The sequence below is a fragment of the Scyliorhinus canicula genome, chromosome 17, assembly GCF_902713615.1.
Source record: "Scyliorhinus canicula chromosome 17, sScyCan1.1, whole genome shotgun sequence".
In the NCBI taxonomy this organism is placed as follows: Eukaryota; Metazoa; Chordata; class Chondrichthyes; order Carcharhiniformes; family Scyliorhinidae; genus Scyliorhinus; species Scyliorhinus canicula.
Window position 1 is genome coordinate 26,696,756 of NC_052162.1, and position 17,309 is coordinate 26,714,064.

The window sequence follows — 17,309 nt, forward strand, 5'->3', positions numbered from 1 at the left end:
TTACAGATACAGCAAAAAACAGCATACAAGTGGAAATTCAAGGCCGTTTGTTTTTATTACAACCTTCCAGCCTCACATTAGGGACTCCTGATTAAAATAGTACTGAAATTATCCTTCTACATTTTACTGCTTCAGGACTTGCTTTTCATAAATTCAGAGTACCCAATTAATTTTTTCCAATTAAGGGGCAATTTAGCATGGCCAATCCACCTACCCTGCATATCTTTGGGTTGTGGGGGTGAAACCCACACGGGGAGAATGTGCAAACTCCACACATACAGTAACCCAGAGCCAGGATCGAACCTGCTAACCACTATGCCACCGTGCTGCCCAACTGCTTCAGGACTTGACGTTGATTTTAATTTAATCAAAATGAAGAATTTGTGTTTTCCCTGCCCCATCTCCTCTTCAGTCAATAACTGACATTTGTTGGGATAAGCAAAATACTGTGATTGTTGAAATTTGAAACAAAAATAGAAAATGGTCGTAAAACTCAGGTCTGGCAGCATCAGTAGGGAGAGAAAACAGAGTTATCAACAGAGTTAATGGACTCAAAACATTAATTCTGCTTTCTCTCCTTACAGATTCTACCAGACCTGCTGAGTTTCCCCAGCATTTTCTGATCTTATGACACTTGTTGGAGTCTGACCCCTAGGTCATGGCAGCCTTTTTTTATCTAGGGCTGAGCACCAGCAGATTTGACCTCAAGGACATCAAAACCAAACTCCAATCCTGTCACTGCCACAACAGCCTCAAACAGGGGGGAATAAATAGGAATTAAAAACAGAAAACTATGATCAATTTCACAAGCACCCCCAGCGTTGACCAGATGCCCAGAAACTGGAAAATTAAATTATGGCCTTTATGGTTTACAGCTCACAGCTGAACCAAATGCACAAAGCAGCTCCTGAATAAAAGGAACACAAAATAAAATTCCACTATGGAACAGGTTAGCTGCAGCCATACAGCCCTCTTGAAATTGGAAGTCTCAAGCTTCAGTACATATTGGTAAAGCTCAAATAGCGTATAATCAATTACACATTTAAAGTTCTCCATTAGCATTATACAATTCCGATAACAATTCTATGGATCCAGAACGATGCACCTCATCATCTCCTACCAACCTACCTTCATTGATATCTCCCTCATTTTCAGAGTCTCCAGCTGTGCTGTAATTAATTACTCACCGCTTGGCTTTCGTCCAATAAGGGAGTTTGGAGGCTTTTTCCTCGCTGTATTTCTTGTTCATATGAATGACCTGTTCCATTAATCACTGGACCCAGAGTTGCAGTTAATTGCACACAATATACCTAGAATTCCAGCACACACATCCATTCCTCTGACTCTTCAATTGCTGAACCAACAGCCCAACCTCTTCCAATTTTGAATGGACTATGAACAGCTTATTTCTTTGCATTTTAAATTAGGCTCTCCCCCCCCCCCCCCCCCCCAATTTTACAGCTAACACCAGCTTTTGATGACTTGAATCATAGCCCAGTATTTTTCACAATCTTGGTCTATCGTCAAATGAATGGTCAAATTGCCACGGCTTCTTCCAAGTTTAAACTTTTTCTTTTTATGTCAAGCACTTGTCAACAAACCTAAAAGCACCCAAGATTTGAATAACACACGCCAATATCGAAAAGATACAAAAGAATGTTTACTATCACTCCAAGCTTTATCTTTTGCAATCATTTCCCTCCCCTCATTAAGCAAATAGTGCTCGTCTGAACATTCCTTCCTTTTCACATACATACAATTGCATGCATTCTCTCCTGGCATCCTCACAAAAGCTGAAATTAAACATAATTCCATTTCCTGCTGTAGCTCTCAGGATCAAATGGCCAGCTTCTTTTAAGTGCAGGCAGCCTTACCTCACCATCACAAATACAATTTTCCAACAATTTGATAAAACTGAAAATATGGATGCATCCCAGATATAGGGACTACATTACATTATGACAGAGACTTCAAAGAAAATGTGCTTTACCCTCTGTCTTAAGAGAATGTTGGTCAGCTTCTCAGTTTGTCAGGCACATTATGATCTTGAAGATCACAACTAAAGTGCTACAACACAAAAATTGGTGGTGAGGAAAGCCTCAAGATTACAGGATGGTCTGCACTTTGAGTTGAGAAGGATGAGGGGGAATCTTATTGAAACTTACAGGAAACTGCGAGGCCTGGATAGAATGGATGTGGAGAGGATGTTTCCACTTCCAGGATAAACTAGAAGCAGAGGACACAATCTCAGACTAAAGTGACGATCCTTTAAAACATAGATGAGGACTTTCTTCAGCCAGAGGGTGGTGAATCTGGGGAACTCTTTGTTGTAGAAGGCTGTGGAGATCAAATCACTGAGTGTCTTTAAGACAGAATTGGATAGGTTCTTGATTAACAAGGGATTGGGGGTTATGGGAAGAAGACAGGAGAACGGGGATGAGAAAAATATCAGCCATGATTGAATGACAGAGCAGACTCAATGGGCCAAGTGGCCTAATTCTGCTCTGTCTTATGGTCTAGATGGTCTGGTTAGATGATCAGAACAGTAGCAAATGGAATTTAACCCTGAAAAATGAGGTCATGCATATTGGGAGGACTAACAAGGCAAGGGAATATACAATGAATGGTTAGACATTAGGAAGTACAGAGGATCAGAGGGACCTTTTGTGTGCATGTGAAGACACCAGACAGGTAGAGAAGAGGGTTATGAAGGCAAATGGGATACTTGTATTCTGTGCCTCAGTTAATAAGGACAAGAGCAGGGAGGTTATGGAGCTGTAAAAACACATTGATTATGCCACAAATGGAGGATTGTGCACATTTCTGGTTGCCACACTATAGGAAGGAAGTGATTGCACTAGAGAGGGCATAGAGGAGATTCGCTAGAATGCTGCCTGGGCTGGAGTGTTTCAGCTATCAAGAGACTGGATAGGCTGGGGTTGTTTTTCTTGGAGCAGAGAAGGCTGAGGGGGGACCTGATTTAGGTGTATAAAATTATGAGGGGAATGGATAGGAAGGAAGTTTTCCCTGAGCTGAGAGGCGAATAGCCAGGGGGCATAGGTTTACGGTAATCGGCAGGAAGTTTAGAGATGTAAGGAAACACTTTTTCATCGAAGGGATGGTGGGAATCTGGAATTCATTGCATAAAAATGGTGGTAGAGGCAGGAACCCTTGCAACATTTAAGATCATTTAGATGAGGACTTTAAATGCCATAATATACAATGCTACGGGTAAGGATTTGAGTAAACAGGTGGTTGATGGCCGGCGCAGACATGGTGAGCTGAAAAGCCTCTTTCTGTGCTGTAAAAACTATGACTATATTACAGATTCAAACCACAAACAAAATTCACACAACTATCCTATAAAACGCAGCCAGCTTGCCAGTATCCCATAAGATAACAAACCGAAGACTTTTGGAAGAAGGTCCGGGATGTGCCTAATCTGAGGTCCTTGGATTCAAATTTAGAATTTACAGTGCAGAAGGAGGTCATTCGGCCAATCGAGTCTGCACTGGCCCTTGGAAAGAGCATCCTACTTAATCCCACGCCTCCTCCCTATCACTGTAACCACACCTAATCTTTTGGACACTAAGGGGCAATTTAGTGTGGCCAATCCAACTAACCTGCACATCTTTGGACTTTGGAAGCGCCACGTTTGGGTTCGGTAGGAACAACCAAGCCAAGCTTCTAGTCTTGCACGGATTCTATCTATTTGACACACAAAATAAACACCAACAGGCAAAACACAGGTTGAAGCCAAACTGAGGAGAATCTATAGTAGAACAACAAAGCTGCCGATAAGCACAACCTGAAGGCTCTCCAGTCTATCCATTACCCCAAAACCAACAGAGGGACACCCATCCATTTAGCACAATCAGTTCCTAACCAACAGGCTTGAGATTGTCTTGTTGGGCATACCACTTCAACAATCTCCTGGATTATGAATCCACTGTGTGCCATGTTGAAAGAGACAGGCTGTCGAAGCTTTTCATCAGGACACTTTGCAAAAGTACCAATAGTAAAGGGAACAACAAGTTATTCTCCATGGCAACACCAGAGTTCACTTGCCAACCAATCAGAATTCTCTTCTCATGCAGTATAAATTGTTGTTCTCTTTACTGTTGGTATTAGTGTCCTGTACAAATCAAAAATGCTTTGACAGCACGTCTCTTTTTTTCTCAGCAATACTAAAGTTCTTACTACCAAACAACTACAAATCCAATGTGCAACAACAGCACTGAATCAATCCCACAGCATCACGCTCTAGATGAATTTGTTCTCAATCGATCTCAAGCCAAGTCACCAAAGGCATAAAGCAATTGTCTGTGGATAAGTCTCTATGGGCTGATGATATTCCATCCAAAGTATTCAAGAATGGAGGAATTCAAATGGTTAGGAAGCAAATTCATCTGTCCAATCATCATGGCATTTCATTTCAATCCATAGTGGTACAAATTCTAGCATGGATTATTTTCAAAGGACTCAGCATAGCCACTAAGAGTGGCTTTCGTGTTGGACAAGGAAAGGTCAACCTGATCATTGCAGCATATCAAATTCAAGAAACATCTCACAAGTAGAAAAAGGACTGTACATAATGCTCATCCACCTGACCAAGGCCTTTTACTCAGTAAACCGTGAAACCTGTGGAATAGCTGCACAAATATTTCTGCTCCAAAATATTTTGCCTCATTTTATGATAGCACAACCACCGTGATGCAGAATGATGCCTTGCAGATACTTTCCTCTGCCTCTAATGGCATCAACAAGGCTACACAATGGTTTCAGTTGTTTGCTCTTTACTTTTTGGTCACGCTCTTGTATGCAAAGCCTCACATAGGAGTAGAGATTCAGTTCAGAACAGGCAGCAACCTCAACAACCTGAAAATGCACATGGGTCATTAAACAGCTACTAACTAAATTCTTGTTTGGCGACAACTATACTCGCATGGCACACACCCAGAGGACATCCAGCTGCTTGTTGTCAAAATTGTCAAAGCGATGGGATAATCCATTTTAACAGCCCCACACTTTCCTCTTGAAAGTCCAAAATTTAATCAGCCAATGTTTCCAATAACTACCAGTGAACCATATACAGCTCGAGTCCCAACTATCTGACCCTTAAAGTTCAAGCAACTCAGTCTTACTTGAGCTGCTAGAATTTCACACGGTCTGGAACTGCCAAAGAAAGTGTATTTTTTTGGCACTCAGCAAACCAGTTGAGATTTTACAGCACTATCAATTCAGTTTAAAAATTGACATCAATCAACCTGATGATGTCAGAGAATTTTGGGTGCACAAGCGAAATTAGTATTTAACAAAGGAGTACCTGCATTGCTCATCCATACCATCGGAATCTCGGCTAATATCATCACTCATGTAGTACTTATGGCAACTCTGTAAAGTTAGAGAAATACATTAGGAATCAGTAGGGGTGCAGTAATTGATTTATGTAACACACATTGGATTGGATTTGTTTATCGTCACGTGTACAGGGGTACAGTGTAAATTATTTTTCTGCGAGCAGTTTAAACAGATAATTTAGCACATGAAAATAAAATAAAACATAACAAAAATACATAAAAGGGCAACACAAGGTCCACAATGTAAATACATAGACACCGGCAGCGGTTGAAGCATACAGAACCATGTCTGAATATAAAAATACTTAAGTTAACCTCTCCAATTATACTGCATCAATATGGTAATCCTGCTGTTCTGACTTGCTTTAAAAGAAACAATAAACACCTGTAAAAGGCATATTTTTTCACCAATTTAGCAGTGAACGAACCCAGGACTTCATTAAAATGTTTCTAATATATCCAAAAATACAATAGCTGTTGAGCATCCCTTATTCAAAATGCTTGCGGCCGAATGGGTCTCGAATTCTTGAATTTTCGAATACCTGTATAGGTATAGTTGTGAATATTGAATGTTGCAAAGCTGGTGGATCTCGGGTGAACACAAAATGTTATTTTTTACTGGAAACATGATTTACTAGGAAAAAAAGTGCAGATTTCAGAGCTTCACTAATTTCAATTAAGGGGTGCTCAATCTGTACTGCCATTGCCAAAATTTGGTATTCATCCTTCTCGGAGTCCTCAAAATAAAATCTCCCACTGTTAAATGAACAGCCATTAGCAACTGCATTCCAGCTCGTTCAACAAGTCTATCAACACCCCTTTTGGAAGCTCTAAATCCTTACAGTATAAACAATATAAAGTGCCACGGGTCTCGAACTCTAGGATGCAGCAAACAATGTAAACAATGTAGACACGGTAGTTCTTAACCACTAGCCTCCCTTTACAATTAAAAGAAAAATAATCTGCAACTACAGGTTTTAACCAGTCTTTTTAAGTCAAATAATTATGATTGCATCTGACTAGATTGGGAGGCCCAATTACTCAGATTGGACCCTTTAATGGATTTTCATCTTTTAATTAACTTTGCTTTTCAGTTTAAAAAAATAATTTAACCTGCACCAATTACCCTTCCGCTTCCTATTTCTGACACAGTCATATATAGTGTACTGGTGTCACTGTTTATAACATTGTGACTGATGTTTCTTAGCTCCAGCCTTGCACTTCTACACTAGGGACCTTCAAATCATCAGCATCCTCCTTGCACCCCCACACTTATTTGGCAGCTGACTCATCACTTTCGCTCTCTTTTTAAATTCCGATCCTTGCTTTCAAGCCTGTTATTGGTCATCACTCCCTATTCTTCCAGCCTCGCATGCTTACAGTTATCTGTACTCATTCAATACTGGGTTCAAACATCTCTATTTTAATTGTGCCTCCACAGGTCACCATTTCTTCAAATAATTAAGCCTGAAGTTCTGAAATTCATTCATTAATCTTTGTTTCCCTCCTTAATTAAAACTTGCTTATTTGACAATTTTGCCTTAATATCTCATTCTGCAGGTGTCAAATTTTGCTCAAAGGTTACCACTGCTGTCTCACAGTGTCAAGGTCCCAGGTTCGATCCCAGATCTGGGTCACTGTCAGTGTTGAGTTTGCATATTCCCCCCATTAGAACATACAGTGCAGAAGGAGGCCATTCGGCCCATCGAGTCTGCACCGACCCACTTAAGCCTTCACTTCCACCCTATCCCCATAAACCCATCTAACCTTTTTGAACACTAAGGGCAATTTAGCATGGCCAATTCACCTAACCTGCACGACTTTGGACTGTGGGAGGAAACCGGAGCACCCGAAGGAAACCCACGCAGGCACGGGGAGAACGTGCAGACTCCGCACAGACAGTGACCCAGCAGGGAATCAACCAGGGACCCTGGCGCTGTGCAGCCACAGTGCCAGCCACTTGTGCTCAGTGCTGCCCGCGTGTTTGCATGGGTTTTGCCCGTAAAACCCAAAGATGTGCAGGGTAGGTGGATTGGCCATGCTAAATTGCCTCTTAATTGGAAAAAATTAATTAGGTACTCTAAATTTATATATTTTTTAAATTGCTAATGAAGCCCCACAAGTGCCCTAGGTCTTTATATTGTGTCCCTAGGTCTTTTTATTATGTTAACAGTACAAGAACTTTTTGTTGTAAATGCTCAATCACGTTGTCACAAATAGCAACAGTTTCTCCTCTTGCAGTGGAACAGAGTATAACGTAACAGAATACAAACAATTCATACCCTACAAATGAGAACTTTCAGTGCTGGATGCCTCTGGACTGAATCCTTGTGAAAATGGTTCACTTGCTGCCCACAAGCAGTGCAGCTGACTATTCCATGTAGATTCTCATCTGTCAAAAAAAAACAATTTTAAATTATAAATTTGCTCATTGTTTCAAATGGTTGCTAAAATTTGTTTATTTTCTTTTAAATTAAGGGGCAATTTAGCGTGGCCAATCCACCTATCCTGCACATCTTTTGGGTTGTGGGGGTGAAACCCACGCAGACACGGGGAGAATGTGCAAACTCCACACGGACAGTGACCCAGAGCCGGGATTCGAACCCGGGTCCTCAGCGCCGTAGGCAGCAATGCTAACCTCTGTGCTACCGTGCTGCCCCCTAATGGTTGCTAAAATAAGATTTCAACCACACTATTGGAATTTTATTGCAACCTAGTTGCACAGAATGTGCTCTACCACCTTCATCGCAAACTTCCGTCCTTATTCACACAATGCTGATAAACAGCTCAGGTTGTGCATTTAAGAGTCAACCACATTGCTGTGGATCTGGAATCACATGTCGGCCAGGCAAGTGCATAAGATTTCCTGAACTAAAGTGAGCTAGATAGGTTTTAACAACAACTAATAATGGTTTCATGGTCATCGTTAGTTATTTAATTCCAGATTTATTTTATTCAATTCGAATTTTCAAATCTTCCCTGGTGGGAGTCGAACCAGGGTCCCCAGAGCACTACCTTGGGTCTCTGGATTATACAACTGCAGTGACAATACCACTATGTTACCTCCTCCCCATAACAAATATAGAACCACATGAAAGTAATACCAAAGCAAACACAAGATTTATGCTTAAATACAAGGGCACGGCGACTGGAGTAAAACCATTTTTCCATATAATTATTTTTGATTGGGCAGTACATTGGCAAGCACTGCTGTCTCACAGAGCCGTGGGCCCACTATCTATGCAGACTTTCCACATTCTTGTGTCTGCATGGGTCTCGCCCTCACAACCCAAAAAGATGCGCAGGGGAGGAGAATTGGACACGCTAAATTGCCCCTTGATTGGAAAATAAAATTGTGCACTCTAAATTTATTTTTAAAATTATTTTTGATTGCAGCAAGATGGACCCAGATCATGCATCACAACTGTTATTGACATTTCTCCATTAGAAATTTTCTAAAATAGTCAAATTAAAGAGAGAACCTTCATTTCTGGAACATCATTCCAGACTTCAGGGCATCACAAGTACTTTTACAGCTCAGTGCAGTGGAGGTAAACTGTAGTGAATTTGCACACCACAAGATTGCACATATAATCCCATCAGATAACACAAGCTTTCTTTTGCTGATTTAGGGATAAATATTGGCCAGTACAATTGGAGAGCTCCCTCGTTCTTAGGATACAGGTGATAAGTGACTTGGGTGTAGGAATTGGTTCAACATATCCAATATACAATATTGAATGTCATCTTAGATTGTGTACTCAAACCTAATTGGAGATTGAACCTGCGGCCCTATAACTCAGATGTAAAAGCTCTACTGCTGAGTCAAAGTCCAAGCAGAAAAATCAACCCTAAAATACTGAACATGAAAAAATCCTCAAGAAATCCAAACCATTAAAAAAAAACATAACACATTTGAACATCACAATTAAGTTTCAAAATCGCCAAAGTAATAAACCAATACAGGCGACATGAAATTATCACTGGCATGTCAACCAGAATATTAAAAACCTAGGAAGTGATAGGGTCACCCTTCTCCTGTCCTCATAATATTAGCATCATACCAAAGTACTGGAACTAAACAACACACAGCTGCTCATTGACAGACAATGAGGTAGGTCTAAATTGCTTTAGTAACTGCAACAGATAGGTTAAGTGTGATGTCATCCATGTTGGACTAGATACGGATAGGTCCAAGTATTATTTAAATGAATCAAAGGCAAGAGCAGTGGTGGTTCAAAGTGATTTAGGGGTCCCAATACACAGATTACTAAAGCGTAACAATCCAGTACAAAAATAAATCAAGGCAGCTGATGGAATGTTGGTCTTTATAACTAGAGGGTTAGAATGTTTTGCTACAGCTACATAAAGCACAAGTTAGAGAACACACGGGTATTAGAGAACACAGGACGGGCAGCGTGGTAGAACAGTGGTTAGCATTGTTGCTTCACAACTCCAGGGTCCCAGGTTCGATTTCCGGCCTGAGTCACTGTCTATGCGGAGTCTGCACTTTCTCCCCACGTCTGTGTGGGATTCATCCAGGTGCTCCAGTTTCCTCCCACAAGTCCCCAAAGACGTGCTGTTAGGTAATTTGGACATTATGAATTCTCCCTGTGTACCCGAACAGGCACCGGAATGTGGCGACTGGGGCTTTTCACAGTAACTTCATTGCAGTGTTAATGTAAGCCTACTTGTGACAATAAAGATTATTGTATAGTGAAAACCATACATTAGATAGGATATATTTGGCCTTGGAAGATTGCAGGAATACATAAATTAGACTTGTATACCCCAGAATATAGGTGGTTAAGGATGGTATGACAGAGGTTTTTGGATCTTGAAAAGAATGAATAGGGCCGACGGAGACAACCTTAAAATCAGTATCAAGTCAGTCACAAGTTAGAAAACATTTCTTCACAAAGGATGGTTGAGGCGTGGAATTCTCTTCCACAAAGAGCAGTTAATTCTAGCTCAATTAATAATTCTAAATCTGAGGTTGATAGATTTTTGCTAGCCATGAGTACAAAAGGACATGGAGGTATTGTGGTGTATGGAGATAAGATATCATCTCACTGAATGGTAGAACAACCTTTAAGAGATTAATGGTCTACGCGACTGTTCCGAAGACACCCAAATGTCTAGGTGCTAAAACAAATTCTAGTTTTTATAGCGCATTTTGTCTTTACACAAAAAATAATTAAATCAAAATCAACCCTTATTCAGCACAATTCTGGTTATTAAATTTATTAAAATCGCATTTCGTATACTGCTGTGAAACTTTACAATACAATTAGGAATTTGGTTAACAAATGCAGAGCAATTTGCCTACCTCCACGTTTCTTAGTTGTTTCCATTTTGTTCTTAGGATTTTTACTTCTAAATTCAGGTCCTCGAAAATTATCTTTGTCTTCATTCCATACTGGTTCTGGCTGTACAACTACTGTGCCTAAAGAGTTTGAGGAAGATTTTAAAATTATAATATATATATACACCAATCTTAATGGTTTACAAAAAAAATTCTAAATCTAATATTGCGTCCTCTTTCAGGAGACTGAAGGAGACGATGACTTCACTAAATGCCTGCATTGCACTGAACCAACTCCATACAGCAGCATAAAAGTGCAATAATGAATTATTCTTTTGAAGTTTCCTCCCTGTGAATAAAGTCCGGATTTCAGGTCTCCGTTCTGGCACAATTAAAACCAAGGCTTCGGCATAAAGCAAAATTGTATTGCACTGCTCCAAGGCATAGATTGGTTTTGGTCCCCTTACTTGCGGAAGGATGCAAATGCATTAAAGGCTGTTCAGAGAAGGTTCGCTAGATTAATTCCAGGGATGAAGAACTTGTCTCAAGGGAGATTGAGCAGTTTAGGCCTTTCTTCTGTGGAGTTTAGAAGAATGACAGGAGCTCTAATTGAGGTATAAAAGATTCTAAAGGCAATTGACAGGGTAGATGAGACCGGAAGTAGTAACGGGACATTTGGAAAGTCAAATGCAACCCATCAGAGTCCGCATAGTTTTATAAAGGATAAATCCATTTGGCTAATTTGCTGGAGTTCTTCAAAGACGTAATAAGCAAAGTGGATAATGGATTATTGTAGATGTACTGTATCTGGTCTTCCAGAAGGCATTTGATAAGGTGGCGCGCAAAAGGTTATACACATGGTAAGATCCCACGGGGTTGAGAGAAATATATTATATTGGATGAAGAATTGGCTAACCAACAGAAAGCAAAGAATGGAGATAAATGGATATTTTTTTTGTTGCCAAGCTGTAACTAGCAGTGTGTCACATAGTCCGGTCCTCAGAACCCAGCAACTCACAATGACTCGGATGCAGGGTCAGTAGGCACTACAGATGACACTAAAATAAATGGGAAAGTTCAATGATGAAAGAAGAAATCGATATGGATAATGGAAGAGAGTGGGCCAAAATCCGGCAGATGGAATTTAACATGGATAATGGAGAGGTTATCCATTTTGGTTGGAGGAATAAAAAGGTAAATTATTTAAATGGTGAGAAACTTTAAAATACTCCGGAGCAGAGGGACCTGGGTGTCCTCATGCACGAATCACAGAGAAGTTAGTGTTCGGGTGCAGGTAATAAGAAAGGCAAATTAAATTTTGGCGTCCGCTGCTAATGGAATAGAATATACAAGTAGGAAATTGCTGTTGGAACTGCATAGGACATTGGTGAGACAGCATTTGGAGTATTGCGCACACTTTTAGCCCCCTTACCCGAGGAAGGATATAAATGCATTAGAAGCGGTTCAGAGAAGGTTCACGAGGTTGATTCCAGGAATGAAGGATTCCTCTTGAGAGATCAAGCAGTTCAGCTTCTACTCACTGGGGTTTAGAAGGATCAGCGGAGATCTAATTGAGGTATAAAATATGCTAAAGGGCATTGAAAAGGGGCAGCACGGTGGCACAGTAGTTAGCACCGCTGTCTCAGCACCAGGGCCCCGGGTTCAATTCCAACCCCAAATGACTGTGTGGCGTTTGCGTGGAGTTTGCACTTTCTCCCAGTGCCTGTGTGGGTGATCCGGTTTCCTCCCACAGTCCAAAGATGTGGTTAGGTGGATTGGTCATGCTAAATTGCCCCTCAAGTCTTCAAACGAAAAAAGATTAGGTGGGGTTGTAGGGATAGAGTGAAGTAGTGGCCGTAGGTAGGGTGTTGTTTCAGAAGGTTGGCATAGACCCGATGGGCCGAATTACCTCCTTTTGCACTGTCGGGCAGATGTAGAACAGGTGTTTCCCCTTGATGGACATTCTAGAACGAGAGGCCATTGTTTTAGGCTAAGGGGTGGCAGATTTAAAACAGAAACTAGGAGGAATTACTTCAGTCAAAAGGTCATGAACCTGGAGAATTCACCATCTCAGAGTGCAGTAGATGCCGGAACACTAAACAAATGAAGAGAAAGATAGGTTTAAATTAGTAGCGGGGTGAAGGGTTATGGGCAGCAGGCAGGAAGGTTGAGATGAAATCAGCCATGATCATGTGGATTGGCAGAGCAGACTCAAGGGATTGAATTGCGTACTCCGACGTCTAGTTCTTATAGAGCACCAAAATTCTGCTCACTGGTACATCAAAAGAACAGATGGGATACAAACAAACCCATACACTTGTTCTCGAAGTGCCCATCATGTCAATACGTTATGCACTGGAGCTAGCATTATATTGTTCAAGTAGTCTTTGCAGTTTAAATTAGCTCATTAGCAACATTTAAGGGGCCTCTGGATGGATACACAAGAGGCAGGAAATAGAGGGATACAGACAGGGTAAGGGCAGAAGGTTTTATTTTTAGTTAGGGCATCATGCTCGGCAGGCTTGGAGGACAGAAGGGTCTGTCCCTTTGCTGTACTTTTCTTTGTTCATACTTGCAATGTTCTACAATTTCAATGCTAAATATTATAAGCAGCCGTCATTTATAGAACAAGTAATATTTTATGAAAGTATATCTAAAAAGATAAAATCATTTTTTAAAAATCAGCATCATGTTTGGATTAATTTACGGAATTGTAGATCTATATTTAGTTACAGTATTTGCTAAATTTTAAAAGAAATATGTAGAAGGTTTTTTCCCGCTCGACCTACCCTTGGGCAAACGATTCACATCTAAATCGTTTGTGTCCTCGATCTTGGAAGTCAATTTTTCACAATCAGAAGTATTCTCATTCGACATTTCATCATCTGATATGTGTTTTGTCACAAACGAGGGCTTCCTACAATCAAACCAAATTAAACGGTGTTCGAATTTTTCATTGTTGCAAAGTATGACAGCATCATGCTTTGACACTTACTTTCAGTATAGCAATTCTAGCATTTTCAGCGAAGACAAACTACCAGAAACCTCCCTTTTTCTTTAGTAATTCCACACACCTTCCGAAACTTCTCTTTCCAATATCGGCATTAGATTTTGTTTTCACATATGCCAATAGCTCTCCAGGTAAACGGCCATTCTTCGGCAAATTTAGAGTGTGTCGCACAGTGCATTGTAGTAGCACACTGGGCTGGTTTAGCACACTGGGCTAAATAGCTGGCTTTTAAAGCAGACCAAGGCAAGCCAGCAGCATGGTTCAATTCCCGCACCAGTCTCCCCAAACAGGGGCCGGAATGTGGCGACTAGGGGCTTTTCACAGTAACTTCATTTGAAGCCTACTTGTGACAATAAGCGATTTTCATTTCATTTCAAGCTGAACCGGCTCTCAACTGACATGCATGCAGTAACAATTTCAGCAGCAGAAAATCTGGCTAATTTTCCCTTTCTTGGCCCAAGGAACATAGGAAGAAAGGAACAAGAGTAGGCTATTCAGCCACTTGAGCTCATTTTGCCACTGAGATCATGGTTGATATGTAGAAACATAGAAAGTCTTCTCAGTCCCTGTATCCTCAGACCAAACTACAAATGTCTGGCTTTGCCCCTTATCTCAATGTTTCTAACAACTGATTTTCAGAGAGAGTTCCAAACTTTACCATGTACAAGGGTTTCCGAATTTCACTCCTGAATGCACTGGCTCTAATTATTAGATCATATCCTAGTTCTAGAATCCCCAAATATCTACCATGTGCCCCTTAATAGCTTGAAAATTTCAATCAAATCATCCCCACAATTTTCTTACAACCTCAAGCTTATTAAATCTCTCCTCCTAATTTAAGCCTTCAAGTTCCAGCACAATATATCCTTCCCAAGGCATGTCATCCCAAGGCATGTCATCCAAAACTGCTCTGACTTCAGATAGTGTACGCCACGTCAGGCTTTGCATCGCTGAAACGTCACTTCAACGATTTGTATTTAAGTTCTCTGGTTCTAAGCCAGAATTTCATTAGCCTAATTATTTTCTGCGCCTATTCATAATGTTTTAATGATCTACATATCTGGACTCCAGGACATCCACAGTTTCTAGCATTTCATCATTTAGAAGGTACTTCAAAGTGGATGATTTCATTTGCCTACATTAAATTCCATTTGCCTATTAATTCAATTAACCCAAGGATGCTATGCTTCCATCAACACAGCTTACAGTACTTCTACCTTTGCCTCATTAGTAAATGTGGATGTCATTTTCTTCATCCAAGCTTATAATAAGTGAAGAATTCAGACTGCAACACATGGGACACAACCAGTCACATTCCGCCAACTAGAGTATTTGCTCGTTAGCTCCTTCTCTCCAATTAGTTCCAATTAAGGTCAATATTTTGCCTCCAATTCCATGAGTTTCAACTTCAGCTCAGTCACTTTTGAAGGACTTTGGCAAAATATCTCCTATGACGAACACCAAAGGAAAAAAAATCTTACCTCTAAATCAGAGATCAGAACCTCTGAATTAGAGAACTACAGGCCTCTGCACACACGCCAGCTAGAATGGCTGCACATGTGTACCTGTTGACGGTGTCAAACGGTCCCGCACACATAAAAATTGAATTTTTATATCAGAAATCAGCTCTATGCGCCTTCGCAGAAAATAAAAAGACCAACAGTGAAATAGTGACTTAAGAAGCGCCAGTCTGGATAGTGTCCAGAGGAGGACACAGGAGAGGGACGAAGAGCTGGTTCCAAATCAAGGAGTGGAACAGAAAGTGGTCCCAAGAAGAGTGTAGTTAAGGGAAAAGGACAGGATTCTGAAACAGGTCCTGTTACCTTAAAAGTAAGGAGCCAAGCAAAAGACTCCGAATTAGAAAGACAGCTCTAGGGAGCAGACTTGGGGGAAAATGGGCTGGAGAGAAGCCAGAAAGTCCATAAAGGCAGCCTATGGCTGGTGACTCCTTACTACATGCCTTTGTAGCAGTGGCGCGTTGCTTGGCAAAGCCAGAAATCTTAATGTGCACATGGAAGATGAAGCTTGAATGTACGTAAAGATCAAAGGGAAAGTAGCAGTGGCAGGACTGATTGAAACCCTGGAGCTGGATCCTGATTCTGGTTAAAGGCACGAGAGCGAAATATCATTTGGGAGAGAAGTCCAAGGCGAATTCTTCAAGCGTGGAGATTGGAAACAATCGCGAGAAAGACGAGAATTTGTGAAACTGGTTTGACTCATGGTGTGACAAATGTCTGGGCGGTTGATGAGAAATCCATAGAATCCACTTTGGTGGCATCTGTCACCTGGTTTTATAATGCATCTGTCCAGAGTTTGCCTATTAGTTCACATGCACTGCACATTTACTCTGAATACTACAGCACAAGATAGATCATAGAATCGCTACAATGCCCATCGAGGCAACACAACTCTTCTGAAAGAGCACCCTACCTAGGCCCACTCCCCCTATACCCGTAGCCCCACCTACCTTGCACATCTTTGGACACGAAAGGGCAATTTAGAATGGCCAATCCACCTCACCTGCACAGATCTTGTAAATTGTGTTACCGTTACAAATGTGCATGTATCTGTAAGGTATAGTAATAATAATCTTTATTGTCACAAGTAGGCTTACATTAACACCGTAATGAAGTTACTGTGAAAAGCCCCTAGTCGCCACATTCTGGCACCTATTCGGGTACACAGAGGGAGAATTAAGAAATGTCCAATTCACTTAACAGCATGTCTTTTAGGACTTGTGGGATGAAACCGGAGCATGCGGGGGAAACCCATGCAGCCACAGGGAGAATATGAAGACTCTGCACAGACAGTGACCCAAACCGGGAATCAAACCTGGGACCCTGGCGCTGTGAACCAACAGTGATACCCAATGTGCTACCGTGCCATCCAAATGAGGTGAAGAAATAGTGTGATTTGACTCGAGTACTGGTTTGTATGAAATCTTTCGAACATTAGGGGAGCACGGTAGCATGGTGGTTAGCATAAATGCTTCACAGCTCCAGGGTCCCAGGTTCGATTCCCGGCTGGGTCACTGTCTGTGTGGAGTCTGCACGTCCTCCCCGTGTGTGCGTGGGTTTCCTCCGGGTGCTCCGGTTTCCTCCCACAGTCCAAAGATGTGCGGGTTAGGTGGATTGGCCATGCTAAATTGTCCGTAGTGTCCTAAAAAGTAAGGTTAAGGGGGGGTTGTTGGGTTACGGGTATAGGGTGGATACGTGGGTTTGAGTAGGGTGATCATTGCTCGGCACAACATCGAGGGCCGAAGGGCCTGTTCTGTGCTGCACTGTTCTATTTTTGTCTAGTGCAACATAGCTTATTTTTCTTGTTTAATAAACATTATTTGTATTGAAAGTACACTAGCAGACCCCTGTGGTGCTCAGCTACTGTTCTCCATCGTTTCTTAAAAAACGAACAACAAAAATCAGATTCTATCAAGCCAGGTTGCACTCTGGGATCGGACTTGTCCAGTAGTATCAACTGGGATCATAATACTTCTAAACGTCCAGCTAATTGACATCTATTGATATGCCCTGTCCACCAGTTCGCACTTCAAAAAGTTGAATCAGATTAGTCAGGAAAGATGTGCCTTGTACATTCACAACGGCCTTCTTTGATTATCCAGAAATTGTCAACGAGC

The 17,309-nt window shown here is 41.3% G+C and overlaps 1 protein-coding gene across 8 annotated transcripts in view; it reads right to left on the reverse strand.

Annotated features, from left to right (window-relative positions):
* Positions 1-17,309, reverse strand: part of atrx (ATRX chromatin remodeler) — a 244,313-nt gene that overhangs the window by 162,402 nt on the left and 64,602 nt on the right. For 6 of the 8 annotated variants that reach the window (XM_038774479.1, XM_038774476.1, XM_038774478.1 and 3 more), the window contains 4 exons: positions 13,455-13,582; positions 10,690-10,806; positions 7,643-7,752; positions 5,327-5,394 (listed from right to left, as the gene is read on the reverse strand). In XM_038774479.1, coding sequence (XP_038630407.1) covers positions 5,327-5,394; positions 7,643-7,752; positions 10,690-10,806; positions 13,455-13,542 — 383 coding nt within the window. In that variant the 5' untranslated portion in view covers positions 13,543-13,582. The remainder of the gene's footprint in view (positions 1-5,326; positions 5,395-7,642; positions 7,753-10,689; positions 10,807-13,454; positions 13,583-17,309) is intronic. The other 2 variants (XM_038774481.1, XM_038774480.1) reach the window with 1 other exon arrangement.